The sequence below is a fragment of the Gastrolobium bilobum genome, unplaced genomic scaffold (genome assembly GCF_033153095.1).
Source record: "Gastrolobium bilobum isolate Gb01-03AN ecotype WA unplaced genomic scaffold, APGP_CSIRO_Gbil_v1 utg36951, whole genome shotgun sequence".
In the NCBI taxonomy this organism is placed as follows: Eukaryota; Viridiplantae; Streptophyta; class Magnoliopsida; order Fabales; family Fabaceae; genus Gastrolobium; species Gastrolobium bilobum.
This window is the reverse complement of record NW_026898074.1, coordinates 1-21,506: the sequence shown is the minus strand read 5'-3', so window position 1 is coordinate 21,506 and position 21,506 is coordinate 1. Positions and strand designations below refer to the sequence as shown.

Here is a 21,506-nt window from a genome sequence, read left to right as displayed (position 1 = left end):
TATAGAAGATTGCAACAAACACTCATTGCTGCAATGAAAAGTAACTATAAGGTACGAGGTTTGGTTTCTCTTTCTTGGTTTCCTCAAATCCAAAGAGAATCAAAGAGAACCAAAGAACCAAGTAAGACACAAAAACAGAAGAAGAAAAAAAATGAAGAAAAAAAGTAATAAAAGAAAGGCTTTTACATGTTTTGATGACGTAATGCACATGCAAACAGTACACCAAATCATTCCAAAACTTACAACTCAAACTCCGACTCTCTTTCGTCATCATGCGTTACACTTCACGACTGAATACTTTAACTTTACCTTTTTTTTCTCAGTTTATTATTTTCCTATGTTCATTTTTCAGGTTGTCCTTTAACTCACACCCTTTATGTGAGATTCTCCTCTCTTGTTCCTCCATGATTAACAAGCTCTCAAAAATTCAAGCTTTCACTTAATTTGATGCAAAAAAGTTGGTGGGGGGTTTTAACTTTTGACTGGGAAATCCGCTTCCAAACAAACAGGTCTTATTACTCTTTCTGGATTTGCCTCTGTTGTTTTTTCTTGATTATTGCCTTTACAGTTTGTTGGCCTAAGTACATCATGCTTGATTTCTTCTTCTGATTCCAATGCCAATTGCTATTCCTCAAAATGCTTCACCTTGTTTCCATTCATCTGGTTTTCCTCTTTTTGAGATAGTTGGATCATGGAAGACATTAGAACCTCTATCACCATATGGTCTATAGTTCAATCCTTGTTTTCATTTACCCTTTTGAAATAGATGGTAAATGATATATTGATATATATGTTAATTTTAGACAAAAGAACCAATGCATGTAGGGGAAGGAAAAATGGCATGAAGGGCATAGGTGTCTTGTTTTTATTAACTCACCAATAGAAACTAGAGGTTGGATGGCACATGCATCTCAATGATTTTGTATTATTAGTTTTGATCAATGGATGTTTAATTGGTTTCTTCCTTTGTCAATTCTGTATAGTATTTGGATCTTTCCTACTGCACGAATTGCTTAATGTTTTATAATTAATATACTTCCCTTCAAAGTTTCAAGTTGAATTATTTGATTTCAAAATTGCTGATATGATTCAGAAACATATGTACTAAATGTTTTGTTGGTTTCACACAAATTACAGAATTATCAAGGGAACATGGCTAATTTTGATAATGATGAGTTGCCAATACTGTCAGACACAGATTCACAACCATATGATAAACCCTTGGATTCTAAATCCAGAAGGGTTGTATCAAGGACACAAAGTGCATCAATTTCTATTCCTATGAGCTACATGGAGTCATATGAGAGAGAAACTAGTCATGTAGGACATACAGGTCCACTTCGGATTAAGAGAAAAACTCCCTTTATGCAGATGAGTGGTCCACTATATGCTACCAATGGACCTGGAAATCTTTTGCAGCAGCATATAGCTGGAACAGGAAACAAAGCAGAGGAAAGAAAGACAGAAAATTTTGCTACTTTCAGCGGCACAGGTTCAACTTACTGGAATAATAACCATGGTAGAGAAAATGAACACTTACTGAGGTCTGGACAACTGGGAATGTGTAATGATCCTTATTGTACTATTTGCCCTACTCACTTCAATGTTTCTCAGCAAAGAAATTCAAAACCTTCAACTATATGTGATCCCAAGGTTTCTGTCTTTTATCCTAGATTAGACTATTATTTCAGTTGCCTTCAACTATACTTTTCTAGTTAAATAGTTGAGGTTTTTTTGCATTTTTACATCATCATATTTTATCATATTTATCCATTATGATATTTGTGTTAAACATAGAGATTTTGAATGATATTTCTATTTTTTTTTTTTTTTTAATTTCTATGAAAAGCACTTTATTTCAATAGCTTTTCACTTAGACCTAAGTTTACTTGATACTTAATCATATCATTGCTCAATTTCTAAAGTCTACTACAAGCTTTACTGTATCACTAAATTCGATCTTCTTGTAAAGTTTTTCATTTCCTTTTTTGTAGACATTTATCTTCTACCATCACTTTCGCATAACCAATCTTTATTCATATTTTGAGTGTTACAGTTCCATAATGATCTTTATGGGGATGCCAAGGGATTCGCAAGAAAGCTCTTTTCTTTCTGCTCTTCATATGTTCCTGGAGTTATGAACCCTCACACCAAAATTGTACAAAAATGGAACAAGTCTTTGGCCATTTTTTGCTTGACTGCTATTTTTGTGGATCCATTATTTTTCTTCTTGCTCTATGTGCAGCAGGTATGATTATTTTCCCTTTATTTAACCAGAAAATCTTGCAAGTTCTACTCACTTATCTTTCTTTACTACTCTTTGCAAATTTACTCTGCATGTTTCCTGTTCATGTTATGCAGGATTATAATTGTATTGTTATCAACTGGACTATGACAACAGCACTTGTTTTACTTAGAAGCATGAATGATTTGGTATATTTCTTTAACATTCTTCTCCAGGTAACTTCTTTGTGACTATCCTATCAAAAAGCCCTCTCTTTACCCTGCTTTGAATTTCTGTAAATCTGTATATATTCATAGAATGGTTCCATATTTTTAGTTTGAAAAAGTATAATCAGCTCCTTCCTTGAAGGCAAGTTTTGATTATTCAATGTTATTGGTTTTCAGAAGGTAAGAGGGCGAGCCTATAGTGATAAAACTACTTCTTTGTAATTGAAAGGTCACGGGTTCCAATTTGGGAAACATTCTCTTTGTAAATATGCAAGGGTAAAGTTGTGTACAAGGATTGCCCTTACCCTACTCTCGTTTTCGAGTACTAAATAAGAGGGTTTAGGTTCGTGCAGGCTCAAATGATAAATAGACTAGATTATAACCATATTGGTAGTATTAAGTAGTGTTGCATTTTGGACTAATGTGTGTCTTGCTTTGTTATTGTTTAGTAGTTCAGTTCAAAAGGAAAACAAAGAAAAAAGAGAAGAGCATGTGTCATGAATCTTAGATATGGTTGTTAAGTTTTGAAGAGTTGTTTGCTTCTTTTTCATCATTTAAAGGTTAAATAACTCTACCAAGTTGTCTCTTTGCAGTTTAGGTTGGCTTATGTTTCTCCTGAGTCAAGGGTGGTTGGTGCTGGAGATTTAGTTGACCATCCTAAGCAAATTGCTCTTCATTACATGAAGGGTTCTTTTCTTGTTGATTTGTTTGTTGTATTTCCTCTTCCTCAGGTAAATCTCTTCCCATTTCCCTTTATTCACTATGGAAACTTCTTTTTCCCATGTTTTTGGCTGAGTTTGATCATCGTAAGTTCGTAACTTAGTATTTCAGGTATTCATTTGTTTTTGTCGTTACTGTTACTTACTGGGATTTTGTGTTTTTGACATAGTAGGGATTCAGTAATTAATTTTCCTGTGAATTTAAGGTTTTAATTTATTTTCTTGTTTATCTTGAGATACTAATTAATGTGATATGCTTGTCCTTGATGCTGTTAAGGTTTTCTGAAAGGATTTATTGTAATTATTGTTGTCAAGGGAAATTCTTTCTTCATTATATTTCTTGAAGATACACTGATATCAAATTGGTTCGTTACGTATGAATTTTATCAATTTGATCTCTCAAAGTTGAAATTCTCAATATATTTTTTTAGCAGGATGGTTATATTACCTACCTATTTAATCTTCCTACTCTTAAAACTTTTTTTTCATGCTGTGTTGGATTAAAATCAGAAAAAAATAAAAGATGTAATTTGTTGAAAAAAATACTGGAGGGAGTAGGGAAGAGAGAGAAGCAAAATTTATAGGTGTGCAATTTGAATCCAATCCAATATGAAAAAAAAAAGTAATAAGGGTAGGAAGATTAAATAGGCAGAAAATATAACCATCCCGCCAAAAAAAATATTGAGAATTTGAAATTTGAGAGATCAAATTGATAAAATTCATATGCAAGGAAGCGGTGTATCTTCAAGAACTAAAATGAAGAAAGAATTTCCCTTGATAACAGTAATTACAATGATCCTATCAGAAAACCTTAATAACATCTAGGACAAACATATCACATTAATTAATATCTCAAGATAAACAAGAACATAAATTAAAACCTTAAATTCATAGAAAACCCTTTGATGCAGAATTATTGGGAAAGTAGGCTTTTGGGAAAATGCAGAAGTTTTCTGCTATATTTTTATTCTTCAACAATCAAAAGTCTCCTTTCACATCCTTCTAACAAGCCTTTTAATCAGGCAATACAGGAAGTAATCAACAATAAAGGACCATCAACGGTCTTAAAAACTGATACAAAACGGAAATAACCATAAACCAAACATAAAGTCATGCAAACTGAAACGTCTGCAATTATTAAAATTCATAAAAGGTCTTAAAACTGAAACGTCTGCAATTATAATAACTTATGGTGACTCAAGTGCATTATCCTCCCCTGCTAGGAAAAGATTCGCCCACGAATCTGCGTCGTCTTTATTGATGTCAACTTCTTTAGGTGGTAATCCAGGCGGCAATTCTTCCGTCATTACATCCGCGAATTCTGTCAGTTCTAAAATTTCTGCCTTGGATAGCATAGAATTCTTCGTTTCCTTCCTCCAATTTGAAGGTGCTAGTGTAATAAGGTGACTATCCTTTTTGAAGGTGTAAATATTTTTGAAACCATCATGTTTTTCCTTCCTATCAAATTGCCATGGCCTACCTAAACAAATGTGACAAGCATCCATAGGAACGACATCGCACCATACCTCATCTGAATATTTTTTCCCAATTGAAAAACACACGAGGCATCTTTTGGTTACCTTCACCTCATTCCCTTTTTTTAGCCAAGACAACTTATAAGGTGCTGGGTGTGCTTCTGTTTTTAGCCCCAATTTTTCTACCATAGTGGTAGAAACCACGTTTTCACAACTCCCTCCGTCTATGATCACACTGCATACTTTTCCCCAGCTGGTGCACTTGGTGTGGAAAATGGTGTGCCGAAGCCACATTTCATCATTCACCATATCCTCATTCAAGACTCTTCGAGTGACTAGTGATTCTCTGGTATCAGCATATTTCTACCTCTTCATATTCTGCTTCTTCTTGTTCATCTACATTGTCAAAGATTGGTTCTTCATCAAAAATTGGAGCCTCTGCAAACGTCACAATATGTTTATTTGGACAATCTGCAGCAAAATGTCCAATTCCTTGGCACTTGAAACATCTCTTCCCTGTACTACTTCCTTTGCTCGACCCTTCCTTGTTGGGAATATTTTTTTGAGGCGTAGAACTCCTTCCAGCAGGTGAAGTTGCTGATGAACTCACTGATCTAGCTTCGAATTCCTTTCTAGGAAATCTTGATTGAAACTTCGAATTGTCACCTTTTCTTTTACATTGTCCTTCCACCTTCAAGGATAGTTTGCACACATCTTCTTAAGACTAATACTGTTGTAGGTACACAACATCAGAAATGTCATCTCTCAATCCAATCACCTGTTCATCTTCTTTGACCATGTCACAACCCATGTCACAACGCATTTGAAGACGATCAAATTTAGTGGTGTACTGTTCCACCATAAGGTCACGTTGCCTGAAATTGTGATACTCAATAAATGCCTCTTGTCTGTATTGAGCGGGCAAAATTTTTTGTTGGAACAATTTCTTCATCTTGTCCCATATTTGAATCTTAGACTTTCTGTCTCTGATTCTTTGTTTCTTGACATGTTCCCACCAGATTGAGGCATGCTTCCTCAATTTGATTGCCACTAATTTCACCTTTTGCTCCTCTGTGAGATTTTTTAAATCACAGACCCTCTCGACGATGTGTAACCAGTCGATGAGTACATCAGGGTGAGTTGATCCCTCAAATTTTGGAATCTCGATCTTCATCCCAAAATTGGATGTGAAGGGTTGATCACCGGTTCGACCTCTCCTTGGTCTTTTGCGGTTCCAAAATGGATTTTCTTCCTCTTCTTCCTCTGGAGATGACAGTTCAGATTCCTGTCTCCCTTCTGACCCGTGCAACTGTGCCTCTGCAAGCAGTTGTTCGAGTTCTTGGATCCGCTTGTCGCTTTCCTCAATTTCAACATCTCTCGCATTAATATAATAATCGTCATCGGTAGGTTGACCGCGTCCTCTGCCGCAACCTCTTCGTCCACTACCTCGCATTAATATAATAATCGTCATCGGTAGGTTGACCGCGTCCTCTGCCTCCATGACCACGACCTCCGCGATTTTCTTGCTCAGCCATCTTTAAGGCAACTTGTGCTTTGATACTAAATGATGCAGAATTAGAGGGAAAGTAGGCTTTCAGGAAAATGCAGAAGTTCTTTTGCTATATTTTTATTCTTCAACAATCAAAAGTCCCCTTTCACATCCTTCTAACAAGCCTTTTAATCAGGCAATACAGGAAGTAATCAATAATAAAGGACCATCAATGGTCTTAAAAACTGATACAAAGTGGAAATAACCATAAACCAAACATAAAGTCATGCAAATAGAAACGTCTGCAATTATTAAAATTCATAAAAGGCCTTAAAACTGAAACGTCTGCAATTATAATAACTTATGGTGACTCAAGTGCATCACCCTTATCCTTGTATTTTTTTCCTCGGAAGGGGTGGGGGAACTTATCTACTGAATCCCTAATATGTCAAAGCATAAAATCCCAGGAACTGCAAAAACAAATAAATACCTGAAATACTAAGTTACGAATGATCAAACTCATCCAAAAACAAGAAAACTAAAGTTTCCATTAAATAGGTAGGCAATATAACGATTTTAAAAAAAAACAGTAAGAGTAAAAAAATTAAATAGGTAGGCAATATAACTATCACTTTTTAAGGGAAGGTGAATGATATGTGTGACTAGAATTGTGGGGGGAGTAAAATATAAATTTAACCTTTAAAGGATTCAATTAATAAAAATGTGTAAGGGACTAATTGGTAAGTGTTGTATAGGGACTAGCATATGCAAGAGCTCTTTCTTTCTACTATGCCACTGTTGTACCAATCTCTTGATGATTATTCAAAGAGCCTCTAAAACCTTTTGAAGAATTAATTGACCTAAGAGCTTAAACTGCTAGTTATATGCTAGAAATGATTCTTATCTTTAGATTTTTGTTGTCTTGTTTCTAAAACATTTTTGTGTTGGAAAACTGGTGTCGTTAGATCGCTGAACTGGATGGTCAAATCGTGCTAACCAACCATGGTTTGGAAAATTTCACTTTCATTGCACGTGGTTATATCATCTAACATTTTTGTGGTCTCTCTAGACTATCTCTCAAACTTAGTACTTAAACTTCTTGTGGTCTTTCACCTTCCTCACACAGGCTATTCTTAAGTTTGAATGTAGAAAATGTACATATACTCACTACTTAAACTTCCTGTGGTCTTTTTTCTGTCAACCTTCCTCCAAGTGGTGTCTAACAAGAAGAAGAAGACTACTATATTGCAATGGTGGTGGCACGGGACAAGATAAATGGCCTGCGGCAGCCAAAGTGGGAGGCTGCCGCCGACCATTCATCTTGTCTGGGACCATGGCCTAAACACTTTCTGCTATGACAGTTGGTGATAGATGGGTGAAAGTGAAGTTTTTTCATTAGAGAAAAATATCATGATAATTATCACACACGTGCGCGTGCCTAAACACTTTCTGCTATGATAGTTGGTGGGTGAAAGTGAAGTTTTTTCATTAGAGAAAAATATCATGATAATTATCTCACACACACAATAATTGAACCGGTGAAGGAATTGATTCACAGTTCAATGATTGAATTATGGTTAAACCAGAGTATAAATTGTGTGGGTGAAAGTGAAGTTTTTTCATTAGAGAAAAATATCATGATAATTATCACACACACACACAATAATTGAACTCGTGAAGGAATTGATTCACGGTTCAATGATTGAATTATGGTTAAACTAGAGTAAATTGTGTGTGTGTGTGTGTGTTTATACTCTGATTTAACCATAATTCAATCATTGAACCGTGAATCAATTCCTTCACCGGTTCAATTATTGTTCCGATGTGTATGTGTTTATACTCTGGTTTAACCATAATTCAATCTTTGAACCGTGAATCAATTCCTTCAGCGGTTCAATTATTGTTCCGATTTCCAAAACCTCGTTTATTTTTATAAACTGCTTCTTGTTTTACGTTGTCATGTTGAAGTTAAACACAATGGTTTGTCCTTTTTGGTGTGTCATTCTGAGGAATAAATTGTCTTTGGACATGAGCATGTGCTTGAGACAAACTAGGTGGTGGCAGTGCAAGGAAAGGGTTCTTCAATCTGTACAAAACTATAGGCCACTATGGGTTTAACTTATGTACTCAACAAATTAACTCTTTGTCATGACATGTGTAGTGAAATATGTGCAGATAATGATATTGTTTGTGATACCAAATTCCTTGGGGGGAGCAAATTATGCAAAGAATCTTCTCCGTGCAGCAATCTTAGTGCAGTATATTCCAAAGTTGTACAGGTTTCTGCCACTGCTAATTGGCCAGAATCGAACAGGATTCATATTTGAGTCAGCCTGGGCAAATTTCATTATAAATCTTCTCGTTTTCATGCTTGCTAGCCATGTTGTTGGCTCTTGCTGGTACCTCTTTGGTCTACAGGTGAGAGGAAATAACACTTGAAGCTTGTTTCACTAAAATAATACCAATTTTCTTCCTTACTAAATTTCATAATGTGCTCTTAATTCTCACCTTGCTAAGCTACAAATTATTGTTATTATTCGAGTGGAGCCAAGCTTCCATTATTATGATTTTTGAGTAGAATAAGCTACAAATTGCATCCCAAACGATGCTAAGAAAAAGAGGAAAAGGAGAAATCCTACTTGATTCACTTGAATTGAGTGGATAGTTCCATGTGGTTGCATATAATATAATAATATGTAATGAGATTTATAGGCAAGATTAAGGGCTTTATATATGAGATTGTAGTATGTCCTAGGAAATTTAATCCTTCTAATTCTTAATGCAATGTTGGTAATGAAAGTCAACTGTTGAAATTATTATGTTTCCTTGGATGCTTTAAAGATGAGTGGTTCAATTAGAATCAGGAATTTGATTCAGTAAATGAAGGTTGACATTCAATTTACTAACTTTCTCTTGTTCTCCCTCTTCCTTTTTCCAGAGGGTTAATCAATGTTTGCGAGATGCCTGCCATAATTCTAATATTACTGGATGCATGAAATTCATTGATTGTGGACATGGCCTTAATGGAAACAATCAGTCTGACCTAACATCAGATCAGTGGAACAAGAATAAAGATGCCATTGATTGTCTGAATCCCCCTCCTGATGGTGGATTTAGTTATGGCATCTATCAGAATGCTGTGCAGCTTACTGTTGAAACTAACGTGGTTAACAAATATGTGTATTCTCTTTTTTGGGGATTCCAGGTATGCATTTCATTTTTTTCAGTAGTAATTATACATATATAGATATATGTGGGGCGTAGGTTATTCTTACACTGGTCTAAGAATAAGAAGTCCTACACTCATTCTTGGCTATTGATCCACATCCACTTGCATCCAATGACTCACATAATTAAAAAATTAAAGTCATTAGATATAAGTGAGATAATAATCAAGTTTAAGAGTGTAACTTATATTGATATAAAATGATCTTAACTCTCTCTCTCTCTCTCTCTCTCTCTCTCTCTCTATATATATATATATATATATATATATAGTGAGGATCAAATTATGGCCAATGTCTACATATCTCACTCATACAAGAAATCTCACACTACATATTTCCACAATGCACGCCAAAATCACCGCTCTTTTTTCCTTGCCACTAAGTCACAATAATTCTGATACCATGTCAATTATCAAGGCCAACTTGTACCAAAACTCCTGAATACTTAAGCATGCGCATGAATCTCTAAGAGTTATACCCTGTGTGATCTTTATACAGCAAATCAGTACTCTAGCTGGTAATCTAGTCCCTAGCTATTTTGTGGGGGAAGTCCTTTTTACTATGGCCATCATAGGATTAGGACTCTTGCTTTTTGCGATTCTCATTGGAAACATACAGAACTTTCTTCAGGCTCTTGGACGCAGGTAGAACTTACCTATTGCTATAGTCAAGTTCTAATGTGTTTATTATTGGAATATGCTTGATATATTTTCTTCCATCCCTTTTTACAGGAAGCTAGAAATGCAACTTAGAGGCCGTGATGTTGAGCAATGGATGAGCCATCGTCGCTTACCAGAAGGTCTAAGAAGGTACAAAATTTTCTCATTCTTTTCATGAATCACAACCACATTGCCAAAAAAAAGTATTTGTTAATTGCTTGATTCAAGTTATTGGTTGTCAAATTCCCACACCCTCTTAGTACTCCATTTATTGACAATGTACATTTTCCTGTTGTACAAGAGCAATTTACTATTACGAGAAACAAGTACTGTTTTACATGACAAGACTAAATTAAGCTAACAGTTACGGAAGACTTGTTTCAGAATTTAAAGTGAGGCAAAGGATAATTAGGAATTTCTTCTTGCATCTGTCTACAAATATGTTCATGATGTTTCTCTAAGTGTGTTTATCAAATATGATTAATCACTCTAAACATTAGTAGTACACATAATCTTGCAACTAGGGTTGTAAATGAATCAGGTCAAGCCAGACTTTAGCCTAAATGGACTAGGCCTATGTAAAATATTTCAAGTTTGGCTTATCTTGAAAGCCTGATACAAGCCAAATTATAGGTTTGGCCTGTCTTATTTTTTAAAAATTCAAGGCTTGACCTAACTTATCAAGTCTTCAAAAATGGCATATTACACTTTGAAAAGTGAAAATTATAAGTTATAATCACTTTGTTCCTTTTGTATGTTTTGGGTAATGGAAAGTCATAATAGTACAATACCTGAAACCACACAACCCAAAATATTAATAATTTAATTATGTTATTGGAAATCATAAGATATTATTTTATTAAAAAATAATAAAATATTATTTATTAAAAAATACAAGTCGGGCTTGGAGGTTTAGAGGTCAGTCCTTTCAAAATAGACTTGGAGCTTGATTTCTAAAGGGCCTTTTAATGAATTCAAGCCTGTATTATTTTTAAAACGAGGTCAGGCCAAGCTAGGTTAGGTTATGGGTCGCATGACCCATTTACATCCCTACTTGCAACATGTGTAAAATAACATATCTGAACATCTTGTTACGCATCCTGTTAAGTTCCTAACTCTAATAATGGTAGTGATATGGAGTATAGCAATCAATCAATATAGCATATCAAAGAGAGAACATGATTTATTAATTCTACCAAGTGGTAATTTCACCTTGTGACACTAACAACTCATCAAAATTTGACATGTCATAGTGTACATAGATGAGGAGCTACTGATTTTCTTATAATATAGCATATATAGGCCTCAATGCTAAATAAATGTTGTCCACAGTTTGTCTTTTTTATGTAGGAATTATGTCAAATGAAGTAATGGATCATACCTAATGAACAAGTAATGGATCATTTGTCTGTCATGCAGGAGAGTAAGACAAGCTGAACGGTATACTTGGGCTGCAACAAGGGGAGTTAATGAAGAAATGCTTATGGAGAATTTGCCTGAGGATCTGCAGAGAGACATAAGACGTCATCTTTTCAAATTTGTTAAGAAAGTATGCACTATAATATCTTTGGCATAAATGACTAGTTATAATCGCACCAATTTATCATGCTTACTCTTTAAGTGGATCATAATTATGTGGTTTAGATGTTAGGTGAACTTCACAATCTCAGCCACCTTGATTCATTTAAAATTCTGTTTTACTTAGGTGTCTCTACTTGTAACCTGCTAGAATTAAATAGAAGTTTAAATGTGAAAATCATTGTGAAAGCAAAGCTTTATGCATCTTCATCATGAAACTAAAACCACGATATATCAAAAGCCAAACTGTGTCAGACAATATTGAAATTTGTATTATACTTTGTAGCAATTCGTGTCAATAATCTGAGGATCTAAATTATCTACAGGTTCGAATTTTCGCCCTGATGGATCAGCCTATCTTAGATGCTATTTGTGAGAGACTCAAACAAAAGACATACATCAAAGGAAGTAGAATTTTGTGCCAGGGTTGTCTAGTACAGAAGATGGTATTCATTGTGCGTGGTAAATTGGAGAGTGTTGGAGAAGATGGAATTAGAGTTCCCTTAGCCGAAGGAGATGTTTGTGGTGAAGAACTTCTGACATGGTATCTTGAATATTCTTCTATAAGCACAGGTATAACAACAATACTTGATGCAATGACAAAGATGGATGATGTTAATTAATAGAGATCTTATACAGTTGCAATAAACAGCAACTTGGCCTCTACAAAAAAAGAAACAGCATGGTTCATCAATTTGATCTCACTTTGCAGATGGTAGAAAAATAAGGCTCCCAGGACAGAGGTTGGTTGGCAATAGGAATGTAAGGTGCTTAACAAATGTGGAGGCATTTTCACTCTGTGCTGCAGAACTTGAAGAGGTCACAATTCTTTTCACAAGATTCTTGAGGAGTCCACGTGTTCAAGGAGCCTTAAGGTCATTTCCCTTTTCATGCATCTTGATTTGTGGTTCAGCATAATCATCTTGACCATTTTATGACTTACCAAAATGAAAATAAACAAATCAGTAATAAAAGTTGCACATATATATATAATAATGTAACCAGTAACAACTAACACGTTAGAAAGCTCAATTTATGTTTTCAAAATCCATGATTGACACAATGGTTTTGATAATTGTGTTATGTTGTTAGGTATGAATCACCTTATTGGAGATCCCTTGCAGCAACCCGGATTCAAGTTGCATGGAGATACCGGAAGAAACGTCTAAGTCGTGTTAATTCTTCAGTTTCACTATCAGATTAATCATTGGGTTCATGGATTGTATAGTTATATCTAATTTGGTACGCAGTTTTTATGAAGTTCAACAAAATATAGCAGATTAACTAGCTTGTTACCACATGTAAAAGTGTCATTTTTTAATTAAATAATGAATGGAAAATTAATTCAACCTCCCCTGAAGTTTAGTCTGTTTACTAAGGAAAGGATATGACCTCCCTAATTATTATTATTATTATTATTATTATTATTATTATTTTGGTTATCCACCTCCCTAATTATTTATTACTAAGGAATGTTAGCGACCAGTTATTAAATGATTATAAGTTAATTTTATCCCAAAAAGTTGAAATTTTGTCTTACTTCTGTTGTTGGGCCTCATTTGCTTGCCTAACCAAAAGACCTCATAGAGAAGTCTTTAACTGAGATTGGGTTATTGCCAAAATAAATTTGTCTACCCCTTTTGTCTAGTATAAATCAGCCAAATTGAATTATGAATGGTAGCAACCGTATCAAAAGATCTTTAATCAGGTCAATAGTTAAATCATTTTCTTCAATCCAATTCAAGAACAGAATCATTTTTTCAAAATCGATTATATTCTCAAATTGTACCACTTTTACCAATTCAGTTCGGTTCCAGTGTTAATGTGAACTCAACAGAATTATATTTACTTTTAGGAGTATAAAAAAATATCATGCATACTATTTGTTTGAACTGCAACCACGGTCAAGTTGTGGTCTAAAAAACAAAAATGAGTTTGGGACAAAGTTAGCCTTGGGAGTGATGACAAATTAATAAACTCTGGGACTTTAGAACTACATGTGTCATAAAACGATGACTTTTATGGTATGATGCACGGACATCGATACGAGATACGGGACACGACATGATATTTCGAATCATTAATTTTAAAAAATATTAAATTTTGACAGACATATTTTAATATTAAATAATATTTTTAATTTATATAGTGTATATTACATTTAATAATTAAAAAAATTAAATTAATAATACCCATCAATAAAAAAATAGTGTTATTTTTATTATTTAATAATAACTCTATTTTATTATTTATTGTATTTCTTAGTTTGCCCTCTTTTTATTAACATTGTGTTAGGCATCATTTAATGTTCTGATCCATTTGTATATTTTTCATACGTATATTTTTCATACTCATGTTCTGATGCATTTGTCTATAAGGATAGGATATTGTCACAATCAAATAATATTACTACCACATCTTAATTGTTGATTTCTGTCAATCAACGGTTATCATTTATTGCGAATTAATAATTAATTAATGAGTTTGATTTGAAAAATGATAAAATTGATTGCCAGAAATCAACGGTTAAGATGTGGTAGTAATATTGGTAATAATATTATTTGGTTGTGAAAATATCCTATCCTATTATATAATATATCGATTATGTTTGGCAGCTAGCGTGCACAATGCACATTATCCCACTCTTTTTTTTTGGAAATTTGCACTTTTTCCTCTTCTTGTCTTTTCACGTAGCCATCTCCTCTTTACCTTTCTTTCTATTTCGTCTTCTCTCGCTTGACAAATGGGTCTGCCTTATGCTTCTTTCTCCATTTCTGTTCGATTTATTTTCTTCGCCAGATCTGCTTCTATTTTTCATTTTCTGTATCTGGTTTTGTTCCCTAGATCAGTTTTGGTCAGAAAATAGACGTTCATCATCAAGGACCACTCTGTTCAACCTCCTTCGCCGGCGAATGCCTCAAAACCCAGATGCTAAAACACCGGAATCGTGTTCGACACGGTCCAAATCGCGTGTCGAGATGATCAGCGATGTCTCAAAATATTTACTGTATGTCAAACGCGTGTCGGACATTTTTCAAATAAAAGAACGTGTCCCTGCTTCATTGCTTTTATGCAAACTATTATAATCTAAACACGTTTAATATATCCCATAAAATAAAGGAAAATATTAGTTTTCTTTTACATAAGATTACTTTTCTCCTATTCTCTCACTTCGATTTTCGCATCTCACTTTTTTTTTTTTTTTTTTCTTGTAATGGTGGGATCCACTCATTTTATCTCTACAACATAAGATACCTATCTTGTGTTGAAGGAGAATAATAAAACCCTAAAATAAATAAACAAAATGACAAATATAAAAAACCATGATTATGTCACATCCAACTAATCCAAACATTGGTTAATATATTATGAAATATTTAATTTAAGTATTAGTTAGTTCGGGTCGCGTTTGGTTTTAAGCATCTTTATTTATTATTTTATTTTTTTTGGTAAAGAGCATCTTTATTTTTATTGTTATTAATAGTAGTAATTTCTTAACATACAAGTTTAAGCATCTTTCGATAAGTTTCTGGTAATAACAAAGTTGTGAAAGAAGTTCACAATTGTATTCAAGGAGTAAACAGAATTTCTTAATATGTAATATTTAAAATTGATCACTTTAACAAGTTCATTATTTTCCCTTTATTTGTTTTGATATTTTTAAAAATATTTTCGTTGAGCATGCTTATCTTCAACTAAATTAAATAAGTAATATATGGAAAAGTATTTAACCAGAATGAATTTATAATATGTTGTTTTCGTTTAACGAGTTCGAATTCTTAATACGTTTGATATAGACAGATTTGACATATTTGAGCTCGTTTGGTGGACATGATAGGATAATAATATGATATGATATGGAGCTGATGAGAATAGGATAAGATATGGGGCTGATAAGCCTATATCATATCATGTGTTTGATGAGCACCTGATTAGCAATATGATAAGATTATGTAGAAGGAGAAAGGAAAAAAAGAAGAAGAAAATATAATGCAACAAATACAAATATATTGGATAGTGTGAGAATATATTAGGTAGGTGGGAATTTATTGGGTATTTAATATTGATATACTATCCTATTGAATCATAACCCAGCTCCCCCATAGGATAAGAAATCATGCATTAGATAGGATAAAATGAGACAATAGGATAAGCTAATCATATCCTATTGACCCACTAAACAAGAGATAAGAGTAGGATATGATAAGTTATCATATCCTATCTTTCTTATCAGGTGCTCCAAATAGGCCCTTTATAATCTTTCCCAACTTAATCTGATTAGTCAGGTAATTCGTAAAATTATTTATTTCAAAATGAAATAATTCCATAATTTTATGATATTCTATCACGATGTTATTCATGAATGAATGCGGTACTCATATATATATATATATATATATATATATATATATATAGAAAAGTTAATGTCTCTCTTTTTACTTGAGAGAGCAAAACATTTCTACGCACACATTCAGAGGTGGATTCCATTGTAAATTTTTTCTCTCACTTCAGTCTTTTTTCTTTTTTCTCATTTATTCTCTTTATAGTAAGTAATTCTTATCTTATATAAAATGAAAAAAAATATTACCCATATATACATATTTATATAATTGGATTTAATGTTTCTTTTGTTGTAGCATATAATTTTATCTTTTTTTTTTTTTGATAACATATAATTTTATCTTTTAACACATACATTAAAGGAAAAAAAAGTTTCTGATATTACTTTAGATAATTTTATCTAATGTTCATCGAAACGACGTCGTTTTGGGGTTGAAAAATTAAAAAATTAGAGTGATAAAGACTATTATAACCCTGAAATAAATTAAAATTACAAAAATACCATGATTTTTGTCCCAAAACGACGTCATTTTGATGAACATTAGATAAAATTATCTAAAGTAACATCAGAAAAAACAAACCCTACGTTAAAATATGCGAGACCCAATTTATTTCCCGCCTCTCTTAATATGACTTCACATCGGTTACATACATTTTTATGGGAATAGATATATTGACAAAGTAAATAGTTTACAAGTGTTTACAAACAATTAATAACCGTTAGATTAATTGTTTCGTCGACGGTTCTGATTTAATTTCTCCATTCCACAAATAGCTTCCATTTCACGTCTAACGTCTACCACACTTTCCTTTCCCGCTCTCTTACCCTCTCCGCTCAAGCCTCCAGTAGATTGTCGTCTGCGTCCACGTCACTCCATCCCGACCATCTGCCATCGCCGTCTCAGCCCTCTGTTTGTGACCCACCATCGTTGCGCCAGCCCTTGTGCTCTTTTACTGCCGGAGGCCGACCTTGCTGTCGGCGTTTCCCACCTGCGCGTGGAATGATATATTGAGTCGACCTTGTTGCCGCCATTACAGGACCTGTGAGTGAGGCAATTTGATTGGAGTTTTCATCTGTTAACGTGGGTGATTCGCCATTTTTTTTCTCCTTTGACTTTTTTTCTTTTTTTGGGGTTTATTCTTTTTAAGTTTCGATTGTTGAAGCTGTTTCAAATTTAATAGGAATACTCCTAACAAGTAGTCTAGCATTTACATGATTTGATAGTCGACCAATTATTTCATTTGTGTCTTAACAAAATGGATGCCATTAAACCTTAAAACGGTGAAGTCTTGTTTATTTCAATTACTTTTATCAACTTCAAGTTAATCAAACACTAGAGTCTGTACTTCAATAATCATAAGTTTCTCGTTCATTTTTTTCTTCTAAGATATAATTGTTGTTTAATTTTCATAGAACACAACCTGAAATATATCACTATCGTCCTTCACCTTTCGACACAATCTTGATGTTCAAAAAGATCAAACATCTGCTTCAGTGTGGTTGGTTAGTCACTCTGCTATGAACTCTTTCTTCCTTTCTCTCTCTCTCTCTCTATTAGTTGTCTCAAATGAACCACTTCTTATATTCATTTGGAAGGAACCTCTAGTTTGTGCCTGCTTTTGCTTCTCTACCTGGTATGTTTTACTTACCATTTTGCATCATTTTTTGTGGTTCTGATTATTGCAGATTTACCTTATTTGGTTAAGCTCTATTTAGAAGGAATAAAACTTGGATACTCATTGAAGTTAGGGTGCTATGTTATCGTGGAATTCAATGATTGTGATCATTTTTTTGTACCCCATTGCACATGCTTTTATTCAAATGTATAAATGATGAGCACAGCTACTAACTTGAGGCATAGAGATTGAATGCTTGGTTTTTATATATTTGTGTAAAAAAAAATTGAAGACTACAAATAATTATGTCAAGCTATGGAAAAGAAAGTATGATAATACTTCTGTTAAGACCCATTATTTTGTAGTGTTTTTTTTTTGTCTTTTTGTAGTTGCTAATGGACTTCTGGACTTTTATTATATTTTTGCATCAATACAGGGTGATTGATCTATAAAATGAAAATACGATAGGAAGCAAGAACTCGCTACATTATCTATTTGGTGCATTGATTCTCTCTTGACTTTAGATTTTTTTATTCATGTTATATTAGTTTCTCCCATATTACTTATGTTATTAAAAATATAAAATGTAGATGATATGACCACTAATCAAGCCACTTCAGCGGATGAGGATCCAGTAAGTTATATTGACTGCAGTGAAGATTGCATTCCAAATGACTTATCTAATGAAATGGAATATGGTGAAATCAAAGATTCCAGAAATGATGAAATAGAAGATGATATACCTAATGACTTGTCTGATAATAAGTTTAATGACATTCTATTATCACCAACAAAGAGTACTACTGTTATGATTGAGGTTGGAATGAAATTTTCCGAACAAAAGGATATATTAGACTTGTATACAACATTTGGGAAGGCAAAAGGTTTTGGAATTCGGAAAAGAACATCCAACGAGAACTACGTGATGCTAACATGTGTTAGAGAGGGCTATCATCAACCGAGAAAGGGAAAAGATGTGCGTGAATTGTGTGCAACCAAACCAAGGCGGACATCATCATCACGTATGGGGTGTGAAGCTTGTCTCAAGGCTTCTAGAGAGAGAAAAACAAAAATGTGGAAAATCACATATTTCATTGACAAGCATAACCATGAGATGGTTACTCCAAAAAGTGTTTCATATTTGAGATCACATAGAAAAATGCCCGATGCTGCAAAATGTTTGATAGAAGAATTCAATAACGCGGGTTTGCCTACTGGAAAGGTGGCCACCATCTTCAAAAGCCATGATTTAGGGTTTGACAGTCGAGATTGTTATAATCATATGAAAAATGTGAGGAGAAGGGTATACGATATCGGGGATGCACAAGTTGTGCTACTTTATTGTATTAAACAACAATCACTGAATCCTAGTTTTTTTTATTCTATTATGTGTGACGATGATGATCGTATGGTTAGTTTTTTTTGGATTGATGCAAGATCCAGGCACGCCTATGAGCTTTTTGGGGATGTCATCACATTTGACACAACATATAGGACTAATAAGTATTCCATGCCATTTGGACCCTTTGTTGGTGTAAATAATCATTTGCAGTCCCTCTTATTTGGATGTGCTTTATTACACGATGAGACTGAGGATAGTTTTGTATGGCTTTTTGAGGAATGGCTTCGAGCAATGAATGGAAAACATCCAGTTGCCATAATTACTGATCAAGTATGATCAATTTATTGCATTGGTTATTATGTTTTGTATATTATCTCAAATATGACTACTTATTAGTGATTGCATACTTACTCATGTTATTAAATTTACAGGACTTGGCGATTAGCAATGCAGTCTCCAAAGTTTTTCCAAATACGAAACACAGATTTTGTTTGTGGCATATCATGAAAAAGTTTCCAGAAAAGTTATCTCATCTCTACCATGACCACGCATCATTTAAAAGGCATTTGAATGACTGTATTTGGAGCTCCAAGAGCACTCAAGAGTTTGAAGATAGATGGCAAAGATTTCTTATTCAGTATGGTCTTATTGAAAATGAGTGGTTGAATGTACTTTATACAATTAGATCCTCTTGGGTACCAATCTTTAACCATTCCACTTTCTTTGCTGGTATGAACACTACTCAACGTAGCGAAAGTATAAATTCATTTTTTGATGGTTTTGTTACATCTGGCACAACTTTAAAGGAATTTGTGGAGAAATATAATCAAGCAATAGATGCTCGCTACGAGTCATTTAAAAAAGAAGACTTTGAATCTAGGCACAAAGAAAGGATTTTGACATTTAATATGCCATTGGAGGAGCATGCTGCTAAAGTGTATACCCGTGCAATTTTTTTAAAGTTTTGCGATCAACTTTCTCTTAGTTTACGATTTTCTAAGGAGAAACTTGGGGATGATTGTGAGGATGAAATTGGAAAACAGAGAAGCTAGGTGTTCTTGCCATTATTATGAGTTCATGGGAATCTTATGTCGGCACATGCTTGCTATTTTTTTTATTGAAAATGTTGAACAGATTCCTGAACACTTCATTCTGCAGCGTTGGAGCAAGGAAGGAAATGTGATACCAAGCGGAGAGAAGGACAGATGTACCGCAAATGGAGATAGACTTCTTCGCAGCTTTCATCTACGCTCTAGATATTCCAAACTTGATGACCTTGCATATAAGTCAGATGAAGCTTTTAAATTAATTTGTGATGGTATTGATTCTCTCTATAAAGCAGCAGAAAAAGTTCTAGCGTGCGAAGAGAGTAGTGGTCTTGGGGATTCTAATTTACAGTTGTTGGGTTTTCATCATGAAGAGCCTTCTATGATGTACTTGAAGGATCCAAATATTTCACAAACGAAAGGGCGGAAAAGGGACTCACAAAGTACTTCACAGGGACACAGGATTCGTAGCGGGATTGAAGAAGCATCAAAGCATACTAATATTTGTGGCAATTGTAAGAAGCGGGGACATAATAAACGCACATGCAAAGAATATATAGATGCAATACATTCAATGTTGAGCAAACAACATTGAACTGGTGTTTTGTAATATCAAGTACATATGACAACCATTATTTTTGAGTCTGATTTTGACATGGATATGGTCTCTTTTTGTGTTGCTAAGCTTTGCATGTAAGTGTAGCTTAATAGAGTAAAACAAAAATAAGTTCACTGTTTTGCTATCAAGAAGTCCAACTATGCTGAGAAAAGAATCATTTCCTGTGGCAGAGGATGATGGATTTACATCAAAAGATGGTGCCAGTTTTTGGATACCCACTACCTTGTGTTGCTAAGTTTTGCATTTCAAGTTGTCAACTTCATGATTTTATTGCAACACCATCAGATAGAATGCCTTGTAAAATCTTATATCTTTTCTTAGTGACTAGTCATCTGAATGACCAATGTTCAGAATTTCTAATTACTGTTTTACTGTGTTGCCATGTTACAGCTTAGAAACATGGACGTTTGATATGTCATTTTCCTGAGTTGTTGTCAATGATCATCTATACTTTTCTCCTCACCAGCCTTAATACAATTGGTATGTTTTGGATAATACCATTTGGAGTTAGTGCTACAAAAAGGTCAGTCTTTCATGCTGAAATGTACTGCTTATATTTTATTAGTATCAAAAAATTAATAACTTAGATAATACATTATTTCATTTATTGAGGAACCTTATGTTTATCTTCATATGTAAACTTACCTTAGCTAATTCTTTGATTGTGAATACGCGTCATCTAGACGATGTGGTTGGCAGAAGCTTGGTGCATTTGTCAATCTAGGATCTTATTATCTTGTGGGAGTTCCTTTAGCAGTTGTGTTTGCTTTTATCCTCCATATGAATGGGCGGGTAAGATTTAACCATTGTGTTATCAAGTTCCTGTTCTGCCTAATTGTAAATGTGTTCAACTAGGGCTAATGCTTTTGAAATTGTCTTGATTCTTCATATTACAGGGGTTAGTTTTGGCAATTGTATTAGCACTTATAGTAAAAGTGGTGTG

The 21,506-nt window shown here is 33.9% G+C and overlaps 2 protein-coding genes across 4 annotated transcripts; both read left to right on the top strand.

Moving 5' to 3' along the window:
• The first annotated feature begins 365 nt into the window (after nucleotides 1–365).
• LOC133312645 (probable cyclic nucleotide-gated ion channel 20, chloroplastic) lies at nucleotides 366–12,891 on the top strand. Of its 3 annotated transcripts, XM_061513878.1 has the most exons (13): nucleotides 366–509; nucleotides 1,138–1,653; nucleotides 2,057–2,248; nucleotides 2,362–2,460; nucleotides 3,045–3,182; nucleotides 8,310–8,552; nucleotides 9,073–9,339; nucleotides 9,860–10,005; nucleotides 10,093–10,170; nucleotides 11,440–11,569; nucleotides 11,925–12,171; nucleotides 12,311–12,473; nucleotides 12,691–12,891. In XM_061513878.1, exons 2-13 carry the CDS (start codon nucleotides 1,153–1,155, stop codon nucleotides 12,800–12,802), a joined length of 2,316 nt encoding a protein of 771 aa, XP_061369862.1. In that variant the 5' UTR covers nucleotides 366–509; nucleotides 1,138–1,152; the 3' UTR covers nucleotides 12,803–12,891. The 3 variants fall into 3 exon arrangements, with proteins under 3 accessions (XP_061369862.1, XP_061369863.1, XP_061369864.1); XM_061513880.1 differs by lacking the exon at nucleotides 366–509 and having other exon boundaries at nucleotides 1,438–1,564; XM_061513879.1 differs by lacking the exons at nucleotides 366–509; nucleotides 3,045–3,182 and having other exon boundaries at nucleotides 1,286–1,653.
• Nucleotides 12,892–18,151: 5,260 nt separating this feature from the next.
• Nucleotides 18,152–20,539, top strand: LOC133312644 (protein FAR1-RELATED SEQUENCE 5-like). The gene is made up of 3 exons (XM_061513877.1): nucleotides 18,152–19,228; nucleotides 19,330–19,833; nucleotides 20,033–20,539. Exons 1-3 carry the CDS (start codon nucleotides 18,152–18,154, stop codon nucleotides 20,537–20,539), a joined length of 2,088 nt encoding a protein of 695 aa, XP_061369861.1.
• Nucleotides 20,540–21,506: the final 967 nt, after the last annotated feature.